General features: G+C 49.9%; 1 protein-coding gene across 1 annotated transcript in view; it reads left to right on the forward strand.

Annotated features, from left to right (window-relative positions):
* Nucleotides 1–11,370, forward strand: part of POLR3H (RNA polymerase III subunit H) — a 53,279-nt gene extending 41,909 nt beyond the window's left edge. Inside the window, exon 6 of the mRNA XM_082265119.1 lies at nucleotides 11,034–11,370. Coding sequence (XP_082121245.1) covers nucleotides 11,034–11,087 — 54 coding nt within the window. The 3' untranslated portion in view covers nucleotides 11,088–11,370. The remainder of the gene's footprint in view (nucleotides 1–11,033) is intronic.
* Nucleotides 11,371–20,837: the final 9,467 nt, after the last annotated feature.

A 20,837-nucleotide genomic window follows, 5' to 3' on the forward strand; every position in this document is an offset into this window, starting at 1 on the left:
CTGGGATGCCATTAACGCTCATGTGCGTGTAAAGGCAGGTGTCCCAATACTTTTGACAATATTGTGTATTTTTTCTAGGCATGTGAATTTATAAATTATTTGACTAGTTTGTATTTCAAATGAGAGATACAATCTTGTCATATAACCGGATCCACAATAGTTTTAGACTTTTTTTTTTTTTTTAAATCTGTCAGTTTTCCTTTTAATGGCGTAAAGTGTGAGATTTTCGGTGTGAGAGAAAAGCTTTTGGTTGGTTGCCAGGGAATGGAGCTAGCAGGGATTTCCATTGAAATTCATGCCTATTCTAGGGGATAATCAGTAGGCAAGATAGTTACATAGTCTAGTAGAAAAAAGACTCAAGTCCACCTAGTTCAATAAAAGGGGGGAAAAAAAATATACAATCCTATATACAAATTTCTATAACCACAGTTGATCCAGAGGTGGGAACTGAAAAGGTAAAAATTGTAGGAGGTACAATATTTGGTTCCCAGATTCTTTTTTACAGAATACATTCTGAGACACCATAATATTTTAGGGAGGAATCTTTTGCCAAGTTTTGTATAAAGAGTGTTTAGTAAAGGATAGTAATTGCTTTAAATAAGGTATGTCTGTCCCCTGTATTCTAGCAAGTTTGTTTTGCCAGGAAAATTATGTATGACGGACAACAAATCAGATGCTGGTATGTTAGTCAGTCATGTTGATTGAGAATCCTCAATGGATCATAAAGTAGGTAATTTTAATATTGAGCAGGATATCTTAAGCAAAAAAGCATTCATTTATGTTTCTGCTGCCTATCTGATCCCACTGACATACCTTCATTAGTTTTTATTTTCTAATGGTTCTATAAAGCAATAAAAAAAAAAAAAAAAAAAATGTCACTCCTGGTGGTGTCAGTATTTTAGAGGGGGAGATAGAATACTCAGTAATTGAATTTTACGCACCCCCAAACCAAAGATATAATGGAAAGTCCTTGGTCCTGCAGCCTCCTGTGATAGTACACCACAATAACTAGGAGGCTGAGGGACCAAGAATACAGAGTGGCCCGAAGGCATCATTGGGCTGACTGTCTGAACCAGTCAGCCCAAAGAGGCAGCTAGCTCCCTTCAGTGAGGAGGACCAAGATGGCTGCGTGGATCGCAGCAGGACAAAGTTGGATTTGCTGGGTGGGTGGGTATGTGTTTTGAAGAGGGTAAGGGAAAAAGGTGGAAGAAAAAAAAAACCCTTCCCTCCTAAGAGTAAAACAAATGTTCATGCTGAAGCACAATTTTGCGACTTTGACATACATTGGTAAAACTGTACATATAATCACAGCTACTTTGTGCATCGAGGTGAATTGATTATACCTTGTTTTTTCAAGACAAATTGGGCTTTCATTTGGTGGTAAATGCAATGAATATCTCCTGATTTTTATTTTTTATTCTCAAAGAAAAACTTGTCCAAAATGGTAAAAAAAAAAATATTTTTCTCTTTTGTTCATTGACAGACACAGCTCCTGATTTTTCCTAACCATTGGGTTATACTGCCACCTACAGGAGTAGGACACTAGGCAGGAAAAAACTTGACTACACATATGGGGGCAGTCCCAGGGGGTATGCACACACTCTCAGCTATAGGAATTTTCTGCCTAGCCATCTCTGGTCCTGGCAATTTTTTCTTTTTAAATGGAATTTTTTTTCCTCTTTTTATTATTTTGTTCCTGTGTGATCTACAATCAAGTGTCGGACTGGGTGACAAACTGGATAATCTAGATCCTTAGGGTCTGACCAGTGAGCGTGTGCTAGGTTGGCCGTGACATAGCCCCACTGGACGGGGGCTGGCCTGCGGGTTAAACATCTCGTGAGGGTGCATACGAACTGGCTTCGGGCCTGAGTCGTAGCATTTCCTCCTGGCCGACAGCACCCACATTACGATAGAGCGGTGGTCTGCCCGAAGCGGTGTCCACCCTATTCCTGGTATGGAAAGTAGCTATCCCCCCCTCTATTCCCGGAGGGTTTTGCGGTGGACGCGGGTCCCCCGGGTTCCCCTCCTTCCCCCCAGCCCCTCTAAAATTTTGGTGATCTCTGTGGGTCTTTCGACCCCCCCCCTTCCCTGGGTGAGGATATGAGCTGGCTGTTGCCACATGCTCTTAAGGAGGGGACTGGTTGGAGTTGCTGCTGACCGGGTTTTCCTAGTGCGCAACGGGGGTTCCCTGCCACCCTGGGGATTGGTGACTAGGACAGGGATGTCCTCTGGGCTCCCTGCAGCGGTTGTTGGGCTGGGAGAGCAGATATTTATGCATGCGCAGGTATCGCCTTACGGGGCCGGATCCGGCTGAAAATTTAGGCCGTGGCTTTGGGGCCTACTAGTCGGTAACTATGTGAGGCGGCACCTGTGAGGATGGCTGAAGCCACTGGCACCCGTTTGGGCATCTGCCCTCCCCTGGGTGGTCAGCTCCGCGGGGGCTCGAGTCCAAGCTGCTGGGCGCCTACAGAAATTTAGGGCGCAGCCTGCAGCCTACTAGCCCATGCGGTTGAGTCGGGCGCCTCCATTAGGGGGCGGTCCCAGTGCGTTTAGCTGAAGCCAGCCCCCACTCTTCCATTTTGGCATCTGCAGGGCTAGGATCTATGCATTTGCAGCTGGGCCTCCACAAAGATTTAGGCCGTGGCTTGCAGCCTGCTAGGTCATGTGGTCAGCTTGGCGCCTCCCTTGGAAGTGGTGGAGTTTTGGGGGTGCTTCAGTTTTTAATAACAGCCTTCCCGCCATTATTTTGTGGGGCACCTGCTCCTTTTAGCGCTACGGGACCATCAGGGTACCCTGCCTGCGCGTCTGCGTCACAGTGGGTGGCCCCTTTTAAGGGGGCCCTCTATAGAGGGCTCGAAAGGCGACCCCCTTGTTTTTTTTGCGGGGTCCAGTAGGCGGTCCATTTGTGGCCCTTGGTCGGCGTCCCCTTTGCGGCATCACAGTTGGCAACCTCTCCTGATTGTTATGTTTTCCGGGTGAGCTTAGTATATAGTGACCCTACTGGGTCTGCGTCCATGCACCCTAAGTGCTCAGATAGTGAGGATGTTTCCTCTGCTCCTCTAGCCACGCATAAAAGGCGCTGGTGGATGCACTGTTTGTGTCAGTGCATGACACTTTAAAAGAGGAGGTTGCGGCTGATGCTGCTTCGGACCCTTTTGGCACTCACAGGCCTTCCAAAGCGGCGAGGGTGCGCTTTTTGCTTGCGGTGTCCTTATGAGGATTAACTGCGTTTTTAAAGGTGGATGGTCCCACCTGCAGTGGGCACGTCGGTTTCCAGGTTAAAGAGCGCTACCTTAATTACGGTTGAGGAGTCCCCGGCCTTTAAATATCCAGTTGATAAGAGGGCGTAGGCTCTGCCCCGCCATATGTTCGCTGTGGCTGGTTCTGCACTTAGGCCGGTATTTACTATTGCCCTGGTGTCGCAAGCTCTGACCGAGTGGGCCCAACTTTTACACCGGAACCTGGAGGGGAAACGGCTTCCCCCTGTCTTTGCAGAGCTGGCAGATCAGTCGCTCCAGGGGCTACAGTTTATCTCTTGCATGCGGCTCCTTTGATTTCCAGGCTGCCTGTAACCGGGGTCCATTCTCCTCGGCTCAGAAGAGGTTTTTTTCGTCTCTCAGGGTCTCAAGACATGGGATCAAAAGTCAGGGGCTCTACCGGAGGTTCCAAGAGGACCTGGTCTGGCAAGCCATGAGCGGGCTCTTCAGGACATGCAGACAAGGCTGCCTCTGCATGAAGGGGTGCCCTCACCCATTTCTGGGGTGGGGGGATGTCTTTGCTGGTTTCTGGATCCATGGACCTTCCTGATAAAGGACACGTGGGTCCACAAAGTTATTTGGTCAGGCTACGAGATTGAGTTTGGTCTTATCCTCCGGAAAGGTTCTTCCCTTCCAACCTGCACTTGTCCCCAGATAACTTACAGGTCTATTTGGGGTAGTGCAAGACTTGTTCCTTCAAGGGGTAAATGTTCCGATTTCGGAACGTTTTCAGGGGTTTTTACTCAAAAACTTTCCCAGGAAGGATGGCAAGGTACATCCTCAAGGAGCTAAACTGCTGGTGACCATTCACACAGTAGTGGCGTCCCTACGTCAGGGGGATTTCTTCTTGCTTCTATCGACATCAGACTCCTACCTGTACATTCCAATATGTGCTGGTCACAAATGCTTCCTCCGTTTTTTCCATGGACGAGGAGCATTATCAATTTGTGGCGTGGACCTTTGGTCTCGCCACCGCTCCCTGGGTCTTCACAAAAGTGTTGGTCCTGGTGCTGGCATTGTTTGAGTTAGCGGGGGTTCGCGGTACTGGGGTACCTGGACGATCTTCTGAGAGTGGAGTCTCCGACTGCTCTGATGACAACTGGGGATTGCTCTGCCAACTCTGAGGGTGTTAGGTTGGATTCTGAACCTTCAGGAGTCTGTTTTGGTTCGGTCCATAAAAACTGGACTATCAGAGTCTGACTCTAGACTCCGCCTCAGCCAGAGTGCATCTTCCTCTGGAAAAACTCAGATATTGTAAAGGCAATTCAGCTTCTTTTCAGCAAACGGTCATCCCTCTGGACTTGCATGCGGGGGCTGATGGTGTCCACCCTCGAGGCGGTGCACAGTTCCACACAAGATCTCTGGTGAAATGGGACAAGGATCCACAGTCTCTAGAGGTCGCCTCCTTCTCTGACACTGTACTGGACTGTTGTCACTGCGGATGCCAGCTTGTCCGGGTGGGGAGGTGTCCACGACACAGATTTGTGCTCCGGGGGTCTAGACTCTTCCGATCAGTGTACTGGAACTTTGAGTAATCAGATTTTGTCTGGATCATTGGACAGTTTGCCTTCAGGGGTGTTCAGTACGCATTCAATCAGACAATGCCATGGACTATGTCGATCACCAAGGGGCGCAAGAAGTGCCCTGGTGGCTCGGGAGGTAGCCGGCAGTGTTCCCTTTAAGGTGCGCGCGTGCGCGGTCGCGCAGTGGAAATTACGTCCCGCGCAAGCACCTAGTTAGACGGCGCAGCCGCAGACGGAGCGGCCAGGGAGCAGAGCGTGCACCCCGAGAGCACGCCCATCGTGTGACAATAGCGAATGAAAATTCGCTATTGTCATACGGATCCTCCTCCTGGCCAATCAGGGAGCGGGTCCTCCCGCTTCCTGATTGGCCGAAAGGCCAACTTCATGCCATTGGCCGAGGAGGAGGCGCCGGGACTCGGGAGGATGGAGACGCGGGAAGCTGGAAGCCGGGGACTGAAGACAGAGTGCCGTGACCGTCCGTGAGGTAAGTGCACGGGGTCGCGGGGGGGCATTGCTGTGGCACTCTGCAGTTTATTGGGGGCATTGCTGTGGCACTCTGCATTTTATTGGGGGCATTGCTGTGGCACTCTGCATTTTATTGGGGGCATTGCTGTGGCACTCTGCATTTTATTGGGGGCATTGCTGTGGCACTCTGCATTTTATTGGGGGCATTGCTGTGGCACTCTGCATTTTATTGGGGGCATTGCTGTGGCACTCTGCATTTTATTGGGGGCATTGCTGTGGCACTCTGCATTTTATTGGGGGCATTGCTGTGGCACTCTGCATTTTATTGGGGGCATTGCTGTGGCACTCTGCATTTTATTGGGGGCATTGCTGTGGCACTCTGCATTTTATTGGGGGCATTGCTGTGGCACTCTGCATTTTATTGGGGGCATTGCTGTGGCACTCTGCATTTTATTGGGGGCAATGCTGTGGCACTCTGCATTTTATTGGGGGCAATGCTGTGGCACTCTGCATTTTATTGGGGGCAATGCTGTGGCACTCTGCATTTTATTGGGGGCAATGCTGTGGCACTCTGCAGTTTATTGGGGGCAATGCTGTGGCACTCTGCAGTTTATTGGGGGCAATGCTGTGGCACTCTGCAGTTTATTGGGGGCAATGCTGTGGCACTCTGCAGTTTATTGGGGGCAATGCTGTGGCACTCTGCAGTTTATTGGGGGCATTGCTGTGGCACTCTGCAATTTATTGGGGGCATTGCTGTGGCACTCTGCAATTTATTGGGGGCAATGCTGTGGCACTCTGCAATTTATTGGGGGCAATGCTGTGGCACTCTGCAATTTATTGGGGGCATTGCTGTGGCACTCTGCATTTTATTGGGGGCATTGCTGTGGCACTCTGCATTTTATTGGGGGCATTGCTGTGGCACTCTGCATTTTATTGGGGGCAATGCTGTGGCACTCTGCAGTTTATTGGGGGCAATGCTGTGGCACTCTGCAGTTTATTGGGGGCAATGCTGTGGCACTCTGCAGTTTATTGGGGGCAATGCTGTGGCACTCTGCAGTTTATTGGGGGCAATGCTGTGGCACTCTGCAGTTTATTGGGGGCAATGCTGTGGCACTCTGCAGTTTATTGGGGGCAATGCTGTGGCACTCTGCAGTTTATTGGGGGCAATGCTGTGGCACTCTGCAGTTTATTGGGGGCAATGCTGTGGCACTCTGCAGTTTATTGGGGGCAATGCTGTGGCACTCTGCAGTTTATTGGGGGCAATGCTGTGGCACTCTGCAGTTTATTGGGGGCAATGCTGTGGCACTCTGCAGTTTATTGGGGGCATTGCTGTGGCACTCTGCATTTTATTGGGGGCATTGCTGTGGCACTCTGCAATGTATTGGGGGCATTGCTGTGGCACTCTGCAATGTATTGGGGGCATTGCTGTGGCACTCTGCAATGTATTGGGGGCATTGCTGTGGCACTCTGCAATGTATTGGGGGCATTGCTGTGGCACTCTGCAATGTATTGGGGGCATTGCTGTGGCACTCTGCAATGTATTGGGGGCATTGCTGTGGCACTCTGCAATGTATTGGGGGCATTGCTGTGGCACTCTGCAATGTATTGGGGGCATTGCTGTGGCACTCTGCAATGTATTGGGGGCATTGCTGTGGCACTCTGCAATGTATTGGGGGCATTGCTGTGGCACTCTGCAATGTATTGGGGGCATTGCTGTGGCACTCTGCAGTTTATTGGGGGCAATGCTGTGGCACTCTGCAGTTTATTGGGGGCAATGCTGTGGCACTCTGCAGTTTATTGGGGGCAATGCTGTGGCACTCTGCAGTTTATTGGGGGCAATGCTGTGGCACTCTGCAGTTTATTGGGGGCAATGCTGTGGCACTCTGCAGTTTATTGGGGGCAATGCTGTGGCACTCTGCAGTTTATTGGGGGCAATGCTGTGGCACTCTGCAGTTTATTGGGGGCAATGCTGTGGCACTCTGCAGTTTATTGGGGGCAATGCTGTGGCACTCTGCAGTTTATTGGGGGCAATGCTGTGGCACTCTGCAGTTTATTGGGGGCAATGCTGTGGCACTCTGCAGTTTATTGGGGGCAATGCTGTGGCACTCTGCAGTTTATTGGAGGCAATGCTGTGGCACTCTGCAGTTTATTGGGGGCAATGCTGTGGCACTCTGCAGTTTATTGGGGGCAATGCTGTGGCACTCTGCAGTTTATTGGGGGCAATGCTGTGGCACTCTGCAGTTTATTGGGGGCAATGCTGTGGCACTCTGCAGTTTATTGGGGGCAATGCTGTGGCACTCTGCAGTTTATTGGGGGCAATGCTGTGGCACTCTGCATTTTATTGGGGGCATTGCTGTGGCACTCTGCATTTTATTGGGGGCATTGCTGTGGCACTCTGCAATTTATTGGGGGCAATGCTGTGGCACTCTGCAGTTTATTGGGGGCAATGCTGTGGCACTCTGCAGTTTATTGGGGGCAATGCTGTGGCACTCTGCAGTTTATTGGGGGCAATGCTGTGGCACTCTGCAGTTTATTGGGGGCAATGCTGTGGCACTCTGCAGTTTATTGGGGGCAATGCTGTGGCACTCTGCAGTTTATTGGGGGCAATGCTGTGGCACTCTGCAGTTTATTGGGGGCAATGCTGTGGCACTCTGCAATTTATTGGGGGCAATGCTGTGGCACTCTGCAATTTATTGGGGGCAATGCTGTGGCACTCTGCAATTTATTGGGGGCAATGCTGTGGCACTCTGCAATTTATTGGGGGCAATGCTGTGGCACTCTGCAATTTATTGGGGGCAATGCTGTGGCACTCTGCAATTTATTGGGGGCAATGCTGTGGCACTCTGCATTTTATTGGGGGCAATGCTGTGCCACTCTGCATTTTATTGGGGGCATTGCTGTGGCACTCTGCAATTTATTGGGGGCATTGCTGTGGCACTCTGCAATTTATTGGGGGCAATGCTGTGGCACTCTGCAGTTTATTGGGGGCAATGCTGTGGCACTCTGCAGTTTATTGGGGGCAATGCTGTGGCACTCTGCAGTTTATTGGGGGCAATGCTGTGGCACTCTGCAGTTTATTGGGGGCAATGCTGTGGCACTCTGCAGTTTATTGGGGGCAATGCTGTGGCACTCTGCAGTTTATTGGGGGCATTGCTGTGGCACTCTGCAGTTTATTGGGGGCAATGCTGTGGCACTCTGCAATGTATTGGGGGCATTGCTGTGGCACTCTGCAATGTATTGGGGGCATTGCTGTGGCACTCTGCAATGTATTGGGGGCATTGCTGTGGCACTCTGCAATGTATTGGGGGCATTGCTGTGGCACTCTGCAGTTTATTGGGGGCATTGCTGTGGCACTCTGCAATGTATTGGGGGCATTGCTGTGGCACTCTGCAATGTATTGGGGGCATTGCTGTGACACTCTGCAATGTATTGGGGGCATTGCTGTGACACTCTGCAATGTATTGGGGGCATTGCTGTGACACTCTGCAATTTATTGGGGGCATTGCTGTGGCACTCTGCAGTTTATTGGGGGCATTGCTGTGGCACTCTGCAGTTTATTGGGGGCATTGCTGTGGCACTCTGCAGTTGATTGGGGCAAGCTGGTCACTCTGCATTGACGTCCCCCCCCCCCCCCCCCATTGCTCAATCTAAAGGTTTGCGCTCAGAAATTTTTTTATTTGCTCAGCTCAGTAAAAAATTAGAGGGAACATTGGTAGCCGGTATTCTAAGGTGGGCAGAATGATTTGTTCCAGCCCTCTGCTGTACACATTCCAGGGTTGGAAAATTGGCAAGCCGATTATCTCAGTCAACAGGCATCGGAGCAGATGGAATGGTCTGGTCTATCCATCCAGAGGCTTTTCATCAGCTGTGTCCATGTGGGGTACTCCCGAGGTGGACCTGTTGGCCTCTCGTCTCAACAGGAAGGTACAGAGGTTTGTGGCACGTTCTCGGGATCCTCTAGCTCACACCACTAATGCCTTCGGGGCTCCTTGGAGCCAGTATCGTCGGATCTATGCATTTCCCCCTCTCAAACTTCTGGATTCTGGTCATTCTAGTGGCTCCAGACTTACCCCGCCGGTCTTGGTACGCCGATCTGGTACAGCTGGTGGCCGACACTCCTTGGAGACTTCCTCTCAGCGAAGATCTGCTGTCCCAAGGGCCAATATTTCATCCTGCTTTACGGTCACTGGCTTTACCGAGTTGGCTGTGGAAAGCTAGGTGCTGAAGGCTAGAGGTTTGTCTGTGATATCTACGCTGTTAAAATCTACTAGAAAATCTACCTCTAGGAAGATCTACCATCGTACTTGGAAGACGTACATTGCGTGGTGTCAGTCTCTTGGGGTTCACCCTTGTTCCTTATCGGTGGCACGGATATTGGCTTCCCTCCCACGGGTTGCGCAGCGCCTTGAGTACCGTCAAGGGCCAGGTTTCAGCCTTAGCAGTTTTCTTTCAATGTCCATTGGCCACACATTCCCTGATGCGCACCTTTATCCAGGGAGTTCAACACTTGGCTCCTCCAGTGCGTTCTCCATTGCCGTGGGACCTCAATTTGGTGCTGTCTGTTCTTTAGAAGCCTCCCTTTGAAAGCTTATGGGAGGTTCCTCTGCTTACGTTGTCCCAGAAGGTGGCCTTTTTGGTGGCCGTTACTTCTGTGCGCAGGGTGTCGGCGCTGGCGGCGTTGTCTTGTCGTTCACCTCATCTGGTGGTTCACAGAGATAAGGTGGTTCTTCGTCCCTGTGTATCGTTCCTTCCAAAGTTTGTCTCTGATTTTCATATAAATGAAGACATTGTGTTGCTTTCCCTGTGTCCCAGGCCTAAACCTCCTAAGCAAGGAAATTTCCTTTCCTTTTGATGTGGTTTAGGCAATCGGGGTGTACTTGGCAGCTACAGAGTCTTTTCGGAAGTCAGACTCACTGTTTGTAATCATGGATGGATCTCGGAAAGGGTTGGCCGCTTCTGCTGCGACCATTTCTAGATGGATCAGACAAATGGTGATTGAGCCTATTCCGTTAGGGGTCAGGTTCCTCCTTTCCCTGTTAAGGTGCACTCTACTCGGGAGCTTAGTGCCTCCTGGGCCTTCCGTCATCGTGTGTCAGTGTGGCAGGTTTGCAAGGTGGCCACCTGGTCGTCTTTCCCCCCTTTGCAAAGTTTTATAAGGTGGATGTGTTGGCATCTGCGGATGCTTCCTTTGGCTGCAAGATTTTGCAGGCTGCTGTTTAGAGGACCTGGTCCTCTTTAAGGATGTATTGTTTTTTTTCAGGTGAGCTCCAGTTGTTTATGGTTGAGCTCCATGTAACCTAGTTAGCTACGGTTTAGCCTTAAGAATTTGTTCTTGCTGTTCCTACCCCTCATGTTTGACACTGCTTTGGAACGTCCCAACTGTCAAGAAGATAAGGAGCTGTGTCCATCAATGAACAAAAGAGAAAATGGGATTTTTGACTTAACGTAAAATGCATTTCTCTGATGATCATTGATGGACACAACACCCACCCATCTGGAGTCAGTTTTCCTCTGACACTGCTTGTAACAAAACTGAATGCCTATAGCTAAGAGTGGGAGTATACCCCCTGGGACTGAACATAGGTGTAGTCAAGCTTTTTCCTGCCCAGTGCCCTAATACTGTTGGGGGCAGCATAACCCGACTGTCAAGAAGATAAGGAGCTGTCGGTCAATGAACATCAGAGAAATGGATTTTTACGGTAAGTCAAAAATCCCATTTTTTTTTTCTACATAATTCTTTTACTTCAAAACACATGTTTTTAGACATTAATTGTTTGTTACCCTCTAGGGTTCCATAAGTGAGCCAGGCCTGGGCCTTCTTTCCTGGTGGACCAACAACTAAACAAAGGAAGTGGCACTTATATAAAAGTACTAAACTATCCAGAAAGTTGAAAACCCGATGGTATCTCAGATGTGGGCAAAGAAGACTTCGCCAACCAAGACACTGAGGAAAACCTGAAAAGGATGCTGAAAATAAGCTGTTAGGATCTGATGTTAAATATAGCATAGAACCATCTACACTTTGTATTTTGTAGTACTTCCATTTCAGGTGTGGAAGTACATGAAAGACTTGAAAGATATGAATGTTTGATTTTCTTTCTTTTTCTTTTTTTTTTTTGCAAGTATGAGGTGGAAATAAAACTACTTGAAAACCATCAGTCTTCCCTCTGCATATTAGATTTTATGATAAAAACCAACAGGTGAACTAAAGACTTCTGCAGTTTAGATCCAACAAACTTTTAAAAATCTTACTGTTAACAGTAAAGTTCTAAAAAAATGTGGTTATAAACTTACAGCAGCTGTTAAATCTCCAACAAGGTCAATGCATATGGTAAATCCCCAACTTTTATCAAACACATAATGAACTTATAATAATAAAAGCATATAATTTACACTCAAATTGAAAAACGGGCCTCTCTGTTCCCATGCATATTTGTATATGCTGTTCCTGTGCCAATGTATGTTCCTGAGGGGAGGGAGAGCTGGGAGCCAGCCGTGCTGCACCCTAAGAAGCTGTGTGGCTTGCGTGGATACGACATGATATAGTCATATCCATGGCAATCCGCACAGCTTTATCAGGTGCACACTGCTCCTCCTGAGCAATTTGCTGGTCTCTCGACCTCCAGCGCCTGCCAGCTTCATGCTACTAGCATGGCCGACTCTCTCCCCCCTCACAACATACAGCAGGGCTCAAAATTTCAAGTCCTGAGCCTACTAGCCAGACTTTAAGAGTTACTCGCCACCAATAGCCCCACCCAACACCTGCCTCACCCCTCATTCTGTCCCTAAACATGCCCTCGTAAATTATCTCATGAAATTACACTGTTAAATTGTAATTGTAAATTGTGTTTTTTCAGAATTAAGTTACAAAAATATTAACAACCTCCCCTCTCTAGCAAACCTATGCCTCAGATTCAGACCTATGCCTCCAATTACCCCCAATCCAGCACATCTATGCTTTCAACCCCACCCCTTCCTCCCAGGACACCTCTTGTTTAATCCCTAATCATAACAATGCCTCCAACCCCCTCAAGCACATGTACTGCTTACAGTCACATCACAATGTCATTATTGTTACCTGCAGCAGCAGGTCAGGCATTAGTGCACACTGAGGACAGACCGAGATGGGTTGAGCCCGCCTACTTAGGACTGCCTTGCCGACGACTGCCAGGGGACCGCCTCACTCCTTAGATGTGCTGCTGTACAGTTCACATTGAAATACCCGCGCTGCGAGCCTTTGCGAGGTGGGGGGACGCTGGTTATATATTCCTGGAACAGCACAGTTGATGCTGGATGCCTTGCAAAAAAGGTGGGACAATTAGCAACCAGTACGGAATCCCCGGCAATAGGCTGGGGATTCAGACTTTACTGCCGGCCCTTTCCATACTCGCCCTCAACATATTTCCACTTGCCAGATGCGAGCAGATGAGTGGACATTTTGAGGGCTGATATACTGTACAGTTCATGGGCACAAAGTGCGGAAAGGAAAGCAGAGTAAATGGCAAAAAGTGGGGCATGTACCAAGGTCTGTTGGAGGAGAATGTTTACATCAAAGGGTTCAAGATTGTGTTGGACGCTTATGGTGACAGGTTTGGAGCATCTGACTGCATAAGTGTGCAAGGGGGTGGTATCACAAGGTTTTGAGGCTAGTTTTGTAACAGGCCAACAGATGGCAGCACAAGGCTACACACACAGTCTCAGGGAGCACCGACTTTTCAGTGTGCCAAGACATTGTCATGTGTACATTAGTATCTGTGCAACTGGTGCTATTCTGACCATGTGCATTACCACGTCTTCTATTTCATCATGAAAAGCAAGTTAGAACAAAGAGCAAATGTGAAATTCTACATGAAACTGGAAAAATCTGCCACAGAGACATTTGACATGATTCGGAGCACTTACGGCGATGCTGCAATGAGTCGTTCAAGGTGTTTCCGCCTTTGAAGAAGCGGAAGAACATCACTGGAGGATGACAAGAGATCAGGAAGCTCTGAAGATGTCGAAAATATTCGTCCCCACAGCACGCTGACAGAGTTCTTGGCAGAACTCGGCAGTGTTCCTTCTGCTCCTGGGTCTGCAGCCTGGGGACACCTCAAACTCAAAACACCTTGAACGGCTCATTGATGCATCTTTGCAGAATTTCTTGTTTGCTCTTTGTTCTAACTTGCTGTCCATGATGAAATAGTAGGCGTGGTAACGAACATGGTCTGAAAAGCACCAGTTGCACAGCTTCCGAAGTACACAGGTCGATGTCTTTTGGCACACTGACTTATGAAAGTTGGTGCTCTTGTGACTGTGTATGCAGCCCTGTGCTGCCATCTGTTGGCGTGTTAAAAACTAGTCTTGAAATGTGTATGTGTGTGCATATATATATAATATTATTTTTTTTTTTTTTTATCTGATTAATAAAAAGGTTGCACTTCTTTGCTTTTCTTGTACAGATTGGATTGTTTAGTTATGAAGTTTTTAGCTGGAACATAGTGGGATTATTAGTATACTGGGACTTTTCTGGTAACACATTCTGGATATATTAATGGCATTCAGATGCAGTACTTCCATATCAGTTGGTGCCTGCATTATGCTGAAGTGTGGTATCATATCCTACACAGTATATATATACACTGCTCAAAAAAATTAAAGGAACACTTTTTAATCAGAGTATAGCAATTATACTCCTGGGATATTGATCTGGTCAGTTAAGTAGCAGAGGGGGTCGTTAATCAGTTTAGCTGCTTTTGGTGTAATGAAATTAACAGGTGCACTAGATGGGCAACAATGAGATGACCTCCAAAACAAAAGCGGTTTTACAGGTGGAGGCCACCGACATTTTTTTCCTTACTCCTCTTTTCTGACTGGTTTTCACTAGTTTTGCATCTGGCTAGGGTCAGTGTCACTACTGGTAGCATGAGGCGATACCTGGACCCTAAAGAGGTTGCACAGGCAGGCCAACTCCTTCAGGATGGCAGATCGATACATGCCATTGCTAGAAGAGCATTGAGGAGATTCCAGGAGACAGGCAGTTAGTCTAGGAGAGCTGTACAGGGCTGTAGAAGGCCCTAATCCATCAGCAGGATCGGTATCTGCTTCTTTGTGCTAGGAGGAACAGGATGAGTACTATCAGAGCCCTACAAAATGACCTCCAGCAGGCCACTGTTCTACAAGCTGTACACTCACTACTTTACATTGTAGCACAGTGTTATTTCTTCAGTGTTGTGACGTCAAAAGATATAATAAAATTATTACAAAAATGTGAGGGGTGTACTCAGTTTTGTGAGATACCGTATCATAGAGAATAAATTAGAGTGGGGCAGCAGGATTTTCTTGGTACAAAAGACATTTACAACATTTTGTTGCAATCAATTTTTATTGCATACAAATACAGTATGTAAAAATGGTCCATCAAGACAGAAGGAATACAGAAATACAAAAAGACAGAGATAAATCCATCTTGATGGCTCCTACACCCCCACTAGGGGAGCCACCTCTACCTGAGAAAGTACTCCAGGAGGATAGTGTTGGTGTGGGCCGTCAGCCTCTCAACAAGTTGCCTGCTTATCAGGAGAGTACAGAGGGGAAAACACCTAAAACTAAGAACAGAAGTATGTATAAAATAATCATAAAGGTTACATATCATACAAGTCTTTTGGAATACATTATTAGTCAGAGCAATGTGGGGGCACTCACCCCAAGGTTTACACGTAGCTTTAAAACAGCCGCAGAGGGGTATCAAGGAAAAGGACCGCGGGCGAGCACGGGAGCAGATACACCAGAGCGATTGGAATTTCTTTATACATATATGTGTGAGTCTATAGATTCCACTATATTGCAAACCATGTTTCTCTTACGTCCTCCGACAGTCGCCGCCCCTTCCCAAGTCTTCACCAATGGGTATTGACCTTTGCTCCGCAGGAGTAGCTAGGCACAAGATTTGTTAATAACAAAAGCTTTTAGCATAGACACACCCCTAGGGGCTGTCCCCTTAGTTAATACCTCCCTGCACCAGCATTCCCAACTCAGTTTGATCTTGCCTAGCTTAGGAGTAGCAGGCTTTCCTGTGCTGGGGCTTCAGTCTCAGCCTTCTACCCTGAAAAAAACGTCTGTGAATTCACTGAAAACAAGATGGCCCTCAGAGCTCCCACAGACCCAGAAAGATCAAATATAGGCACCAAAGACACATTATATTGGTGAAAAAATTAGGTATATATTTATTAAGGCACTTCTACCCTTTTTTTGATTTTATTTCAAGTATTTTTTCTTTCTTTACTAGCTGTTATTTTGTCAGCTTTAGTTTAGGGATCTTCGGATGAAGATGATCATGCGGAGCTGGGTCTCGGACTGGCCGCCCTGGATCCCAGGGCTGAGGGCCAGATGGATCCCCAGCCTGCCATCGAGCGTTCAGCTATGGTTCGCCCTGGCGCCATGAACGACCCATCCCTGTTCGCTGCAGGGATGCTGCCTGTGAGGTGGCTACCTCACTGGACGCCATTCTGCGGTCTCGTGCTGCAGTCCATGCGTCCTGGCTGCGGCACTCCCTGTCATCCTGATAGCGGTTTGTCGCTTGAGACGGCTCCCCATGCCATCCGGTACGGTAAGCACCTTCTGTGTGGGGACCATCTGTGTGGGTGTCAGTCTGTGGCTGTGTGTACCCCCATGTCTGTGTACTATGCGGGCTCCCTGTCAGATCCCTGTATGGATGCATGCCTTGGTGGGCTGCGAGGGGGGGGCCCTCCCGCTCTGCTGTGAATTCTGTGGGGCAGATTGGACAGACATGCTTGAGCGGCGGCCGCTGTTGCGGCCCGCCATTTTTTTGCAGAAAATTGCTATGGACGGCCCTGTCCCTATACAGCGCTGTGTTTTGGCGCCGATCGCCGCCATTTTGGCGGGCCGCGCTCGTTCGAGCACATGTCGGCGCCATTTTCTTGTAGCCTCAATCCCTCAGCCGAGCGGCCATTTTTGCGGAGCTTTCATAGGCTATATAAGTCAGCCGGTTATTGCATCACTTCCTCTTTCTCTGGGACAGCGATCGGTGGCAGCAGCCTGTTTGTGCTCTCTCCAGGTTTTTCCTTCATTGTCCTGTCTTTCCTTGCTCAGTGTTCTCTATCCCTGCGGGATCGGTGCATACAGTAGTGTATGGTGGGCTGCGCTCGCCGTGGTGTTAAAGGGACAGTACCCTTTTTTTCCTTTCATTGCTGTGGGCATGGATTCTCAGGATAGCAAGTTTCCCCCCGCCCTGGTGGGGGACCAGGGGGCTGCTGCACCCCCCGAGGGGGCTGATCTGGCCACAATAGTGGCATCATTGGTGTCTCAGGTGCATATGCTGATGGCTGAACGATCCGCAAAAAGGGCCAGGTTATCCATTTCCTCTGAATCAGAGGGTGATGTGGCTGGCGTGCCCTTCTCAGGGTCTCGCTCATCTCTGGACCTCATGGGGTCTGAGGGGGAGGCGGAGGTGGAAGGGGTTGATGCTTCTCCCCCTGGCTCGCCTGAAGAGCTTGCACTCATGGATGAGCTGATCGCCTCCATTAAGGATACTTTGCATTTGGAGGATGAGCCCACTGCTCCTGCTAGGGTGTCCTCCTTTGGGACACAAAGGACCCGCAAACCAGCGCAGGTTTTTCCCTGCCCTGCTGAATTTCACCATACTGTTAATGAGCAGTGGCGCAATTTAAGGAAGCCCTTTACAGTGCCGAATAAGTTTAAACTGCTTTATCCATTTGCGCCATCCACCGACGAGCGTTGGTGTGTGGCGCCTCAGGTGGATCACGCGGTAGCCGTTTTAAACAAAGCTACTGCGATTCCTTCTGAGGATACCCCGGTTTTCCGGGACCCTACGGACAGGAGGCTGGAATCTCTTGCCCGTCATGCCTATATGGTTGCTGGTTCTATGCTAAAACCTATTTTTGCTTCGGTTATAGCGGCCCAGGCGGTTGCCGATTGGACGAAGGTGCTCAGGCGCACCCTGGTGGCTAATTCGGCTCCGCCTACCACATTGGCCATGGTGGATCAAATCCATCAAGGCGTCATGTACTTGTGTGATGCGGACTTGAATTTGGCTCCTTTGGCTGCACGCCTGTCTGGCGTGGCGGTGCTCAACCATCGCCTGATATGGCTGAAGAATTGGTCCGTGGACCAATCTTCTCGCAAGACGTTGGCGGATTTTCCCTACGTGGGATCTCGCCTTTTTGGCGAGGCTTTGGATACTCTGATTAAGGTGTTACTGGGGGCAAGAGTACTCTCTTACCCCAGAATCCCAAGCACAAATCTTTCCGTGGCAAACGGAATTCCTCGTTTAGGCCCTCCCAGGGGTCCTTTCGTGCCTTTCGGTCACAATCCAAGGGCAAGCCCTTCAAGGGCCAGGGCTCCCAGAAGAAGCCGTGGGCGGGTAAGCGAAAATCCGGCCAGTCCGGTTCGACAACCCACGCCAGTTCCGCCTGAAGGGGCGCCCTCACCCGTTTCTGGGGTGGGGGGACGTCTGCGTGGTTTCCTCCAACCTTGGCTGATCCGCATTCAGGACAGATGGGTTTAGGAAATCGTGCGATCTGGTTACAAGATTGAATTTCTCTCTCGGCCGGCGGGCAAATTTTTTCCCTCAAATCTTCAGCTGTCTCCGTGTAATGTTCTGGTACCTCTGGTACCCTTATTCCACTTTCCAATTCAGTGTATGCGTCCCACCATTCTCTTCTGGTAGGTGCGCATACACCTTTAAGACCGATGCTGTCATCACTGAGCGCCGCAGAGCGGCTATTTCAACCGCCGGCGTTCTCACTCACATGTTCGTTCAACCTGCCTTGAAGCTCATATGCTTACAAGCGTACCTCGCTGTCGGAACCTCGCTGCTGATCTCTGTATCCCGCTACCGGATCACTCGCTCATACCGAACCTCTCTACTACTGCTTGCTATTAGTGATAAGTACCCCGCAGGGGAATCCTCCATAACCTTCCTACTAAGCTTACACTATCTAGCTCTGCATATTAAGGACTGTTACTATCATCTGCACTATTATTTAGATTGCTAGCTCTTGAGCCTACTAACATCTATCCTTGCACTGGGTTAGTCTCTCCTGTATGTCATCTGCTATCCTACCACCTACTACCATACATGATTGCTAACCTATCTGCATCCTACCTGTTACCATCTATACTCTCATGAACATTTCTCTCAAGTGCTGTTCACCTATTGTCACTGTTCATACCTGTCTCTTCAGCTCATCACCACTATACTGCTATATACATCTATCACTCCAGGAACATCTTATTGAGTGTGTATATTTGTATGCCGAATCAGACAGACCACAGTGATGAGTCTTGGGAGTTGGAATTGGTATTTCAACGTATCTCTACATGACTGCTGAGTGGAGTTTTTCTGCAGCTGCAAATCCATCTTGTTTCAGAAAACGCAGGAGCGTTTGCAGGATCTGCATCTGGTGGTGCGGGACCTGCGGGCCCAAGGAGTGGTGGTTCCGGTGCCTCACAGGGACAGATTTCGGGGGTTTTACTCCAATCTGTTCACTGTGCCCAGAAAGGAGGGCAAGGTGCGTCCGATTCTGGATCTGAAAGCTCTGAATCGCTTTGTGTGGGTTCGCAAGTTCCGCATGGAATCCCTGCGTTCAGTGGTGGCTGCCCTGAGTCCGGGGGAGTTCATGGCCTCCATCGATCTGAAGGATGCGTACCTACACATCCCCATCTTCGAGGGTCATCAACGGTACCTTCGATTCGCCATTGCGGAGGAACACTACCAATTCGTGGCGTTACCTTTCGGTCTCGCTTCGGCTCCGCAGGTTTTTACCAAGGTGCTGGCGCTGGTCCTGGCCCTGTTGCGGGCACAGGGCATTGCGGTCTTGGGGTATCTGGACGATCTCATACGGTCCAATGCCAGCCAGAGCCTGATGGCCGACCTGTCCACCACGGTGCAGACGCTGCAAGAGTTCGGTTGGACCATAAACATTCCGAAGTCGACTCTGTGTCCTTCGGTTCGCCTTCCCTATTTGGGGATGGTTCTGGACTCTGTTCAGGCGAAGGTTTTCCTTCCAGAGGACAAACTCCGGACGCTTCAGGACGAGGTCTGGGCCCTCGGGGACAACCAAAGCTCGTCCCTCCGGACATGCATGAGATGTCTGGGGTTGATGGTCTCGGCCTTCGAGGCGATTCCTTTTGCCCAGTTTCACACGCGGGGTCTCCAGGCGGAGATTCTGGCCAAGTGCTACGGGCCTCCGCAGTCCTTGGATCTGCGGACCTCGTTGAGTCACCGCACCAGACAGAGTCTGCTGTGGTGGCTCCAGTCCCCGACGGTGTCGGGGGGCAAGTCTTTCCGTCCGTTGTTGTGGACGGTAGTCACCACGGATGCCAGCCTGTCGGGCTGGGGTGGTGTCCTGGGCGTTCTGTCCGCCCAGGGGACTTGGTCGGAGGAGGAGTCCTCCCTTCCGATCAACGTTCTGGAATTGCGAGCGATAAAGCTTTGCCTTCGGCATTGGTCGGAACGGCTTCAGAGCCGTCCAGTTCGGGTTCAGACGGACAATGCCACCACGGTGGCCTACATCAACCATCAAGGGGGCACCAGGAGTGCCCGAGCGGCTCGGGAAGTGGCCGACATTCTGTCTTAGGCCGAGACGCACGTCCTGGCGATAACGGCAGTTCACATTCCGGGGGTGGAGAACTGGCAGGCGGACTATCTGAGTCGCCAGACCCTGGACCAGGGAGAATGGTCCCTTCACCCGGATGTCTTCCAGATGTTGTGCGCGAAGTGGGGTTCCCCAGATGTGGACCTGTTCGCATCTCGTCTAAACAACAAGAGGGAAAGGTTCGTGGCAAGAACGCGTGATCCTCAGGCGGATGCCTCAGACGCGTTAGTGGCGCCCTGGCATCAGTATCGTCTGATGTATGCCTTTCCACCGATTCAGCTGCTGTCCAGGCTCCTTCGCAGGTTAGCCTCGGAACCGCACACGGTGATTCTGGTGGCACAGGACTGGCCTCGCCTGTTTTGGTACGCAGACCTCGTCAATCTGGCAGTCAACGCTCCGTGGCGCCTGCCGCTTCGGGAAGACCTTCTGTCTCAAGGGCCGATATTCCATCCTGCTTTACAGTCGCTGGCTTTAACGGCCTGGCTGTTGAAAGCCAGGTCCTGAAGGACAGGGGTCTCTCCCCTGAGGTCATTCCCACTTTGATCAAGGCTAGAAAAGCCTCTTCGGGTAAGATTTACCACCGTACTTGGAAAGCATACTTTGCCTGGTGTGAGTCCAGGGGGTTTTCCCCTCGCTCATACTCGGTGTCCAGAGTGTTGGCTTTCCTCCGAACTGGAGTGGACCAGCATTTGGCGCTGGCCACGATTAAGGGCCAGATTTCTGCGCTGGCCGTTCTTTTTCAGCGCCCTGTGGCGTCAAACTCATTGATCCGCACCTTTTGTTCAAGGGGTGCGCCATTTGGCCCCTCCTCGGAGGGAGCCTTTGCCTCCGTGGGACTTGAACCTGGTTCTGTCCGCATTGCAACATGCTCCCTTTGAAAAGATCAGGGAGATCTCGTTGCCTCTGTTGTCCAAAAAGGTGGCCTTTTTGGTGGCAATCACGTCGGCTCGCAGGGTGTCGGAGCTGGCGGCTTT

The sequence above is a fragment of the Pelophylax lessonae genome (assembly GCF_965119305.1).
Source record: "Pelophylax lessonae genome assembly, chromosome: 8".
Classification (NCBI taxonomy): Eukaryota; Metazoa; Chordata; class Amphibia; order Anura; family Ranidae; genus Pelophylax; species Pelophylax lessonae.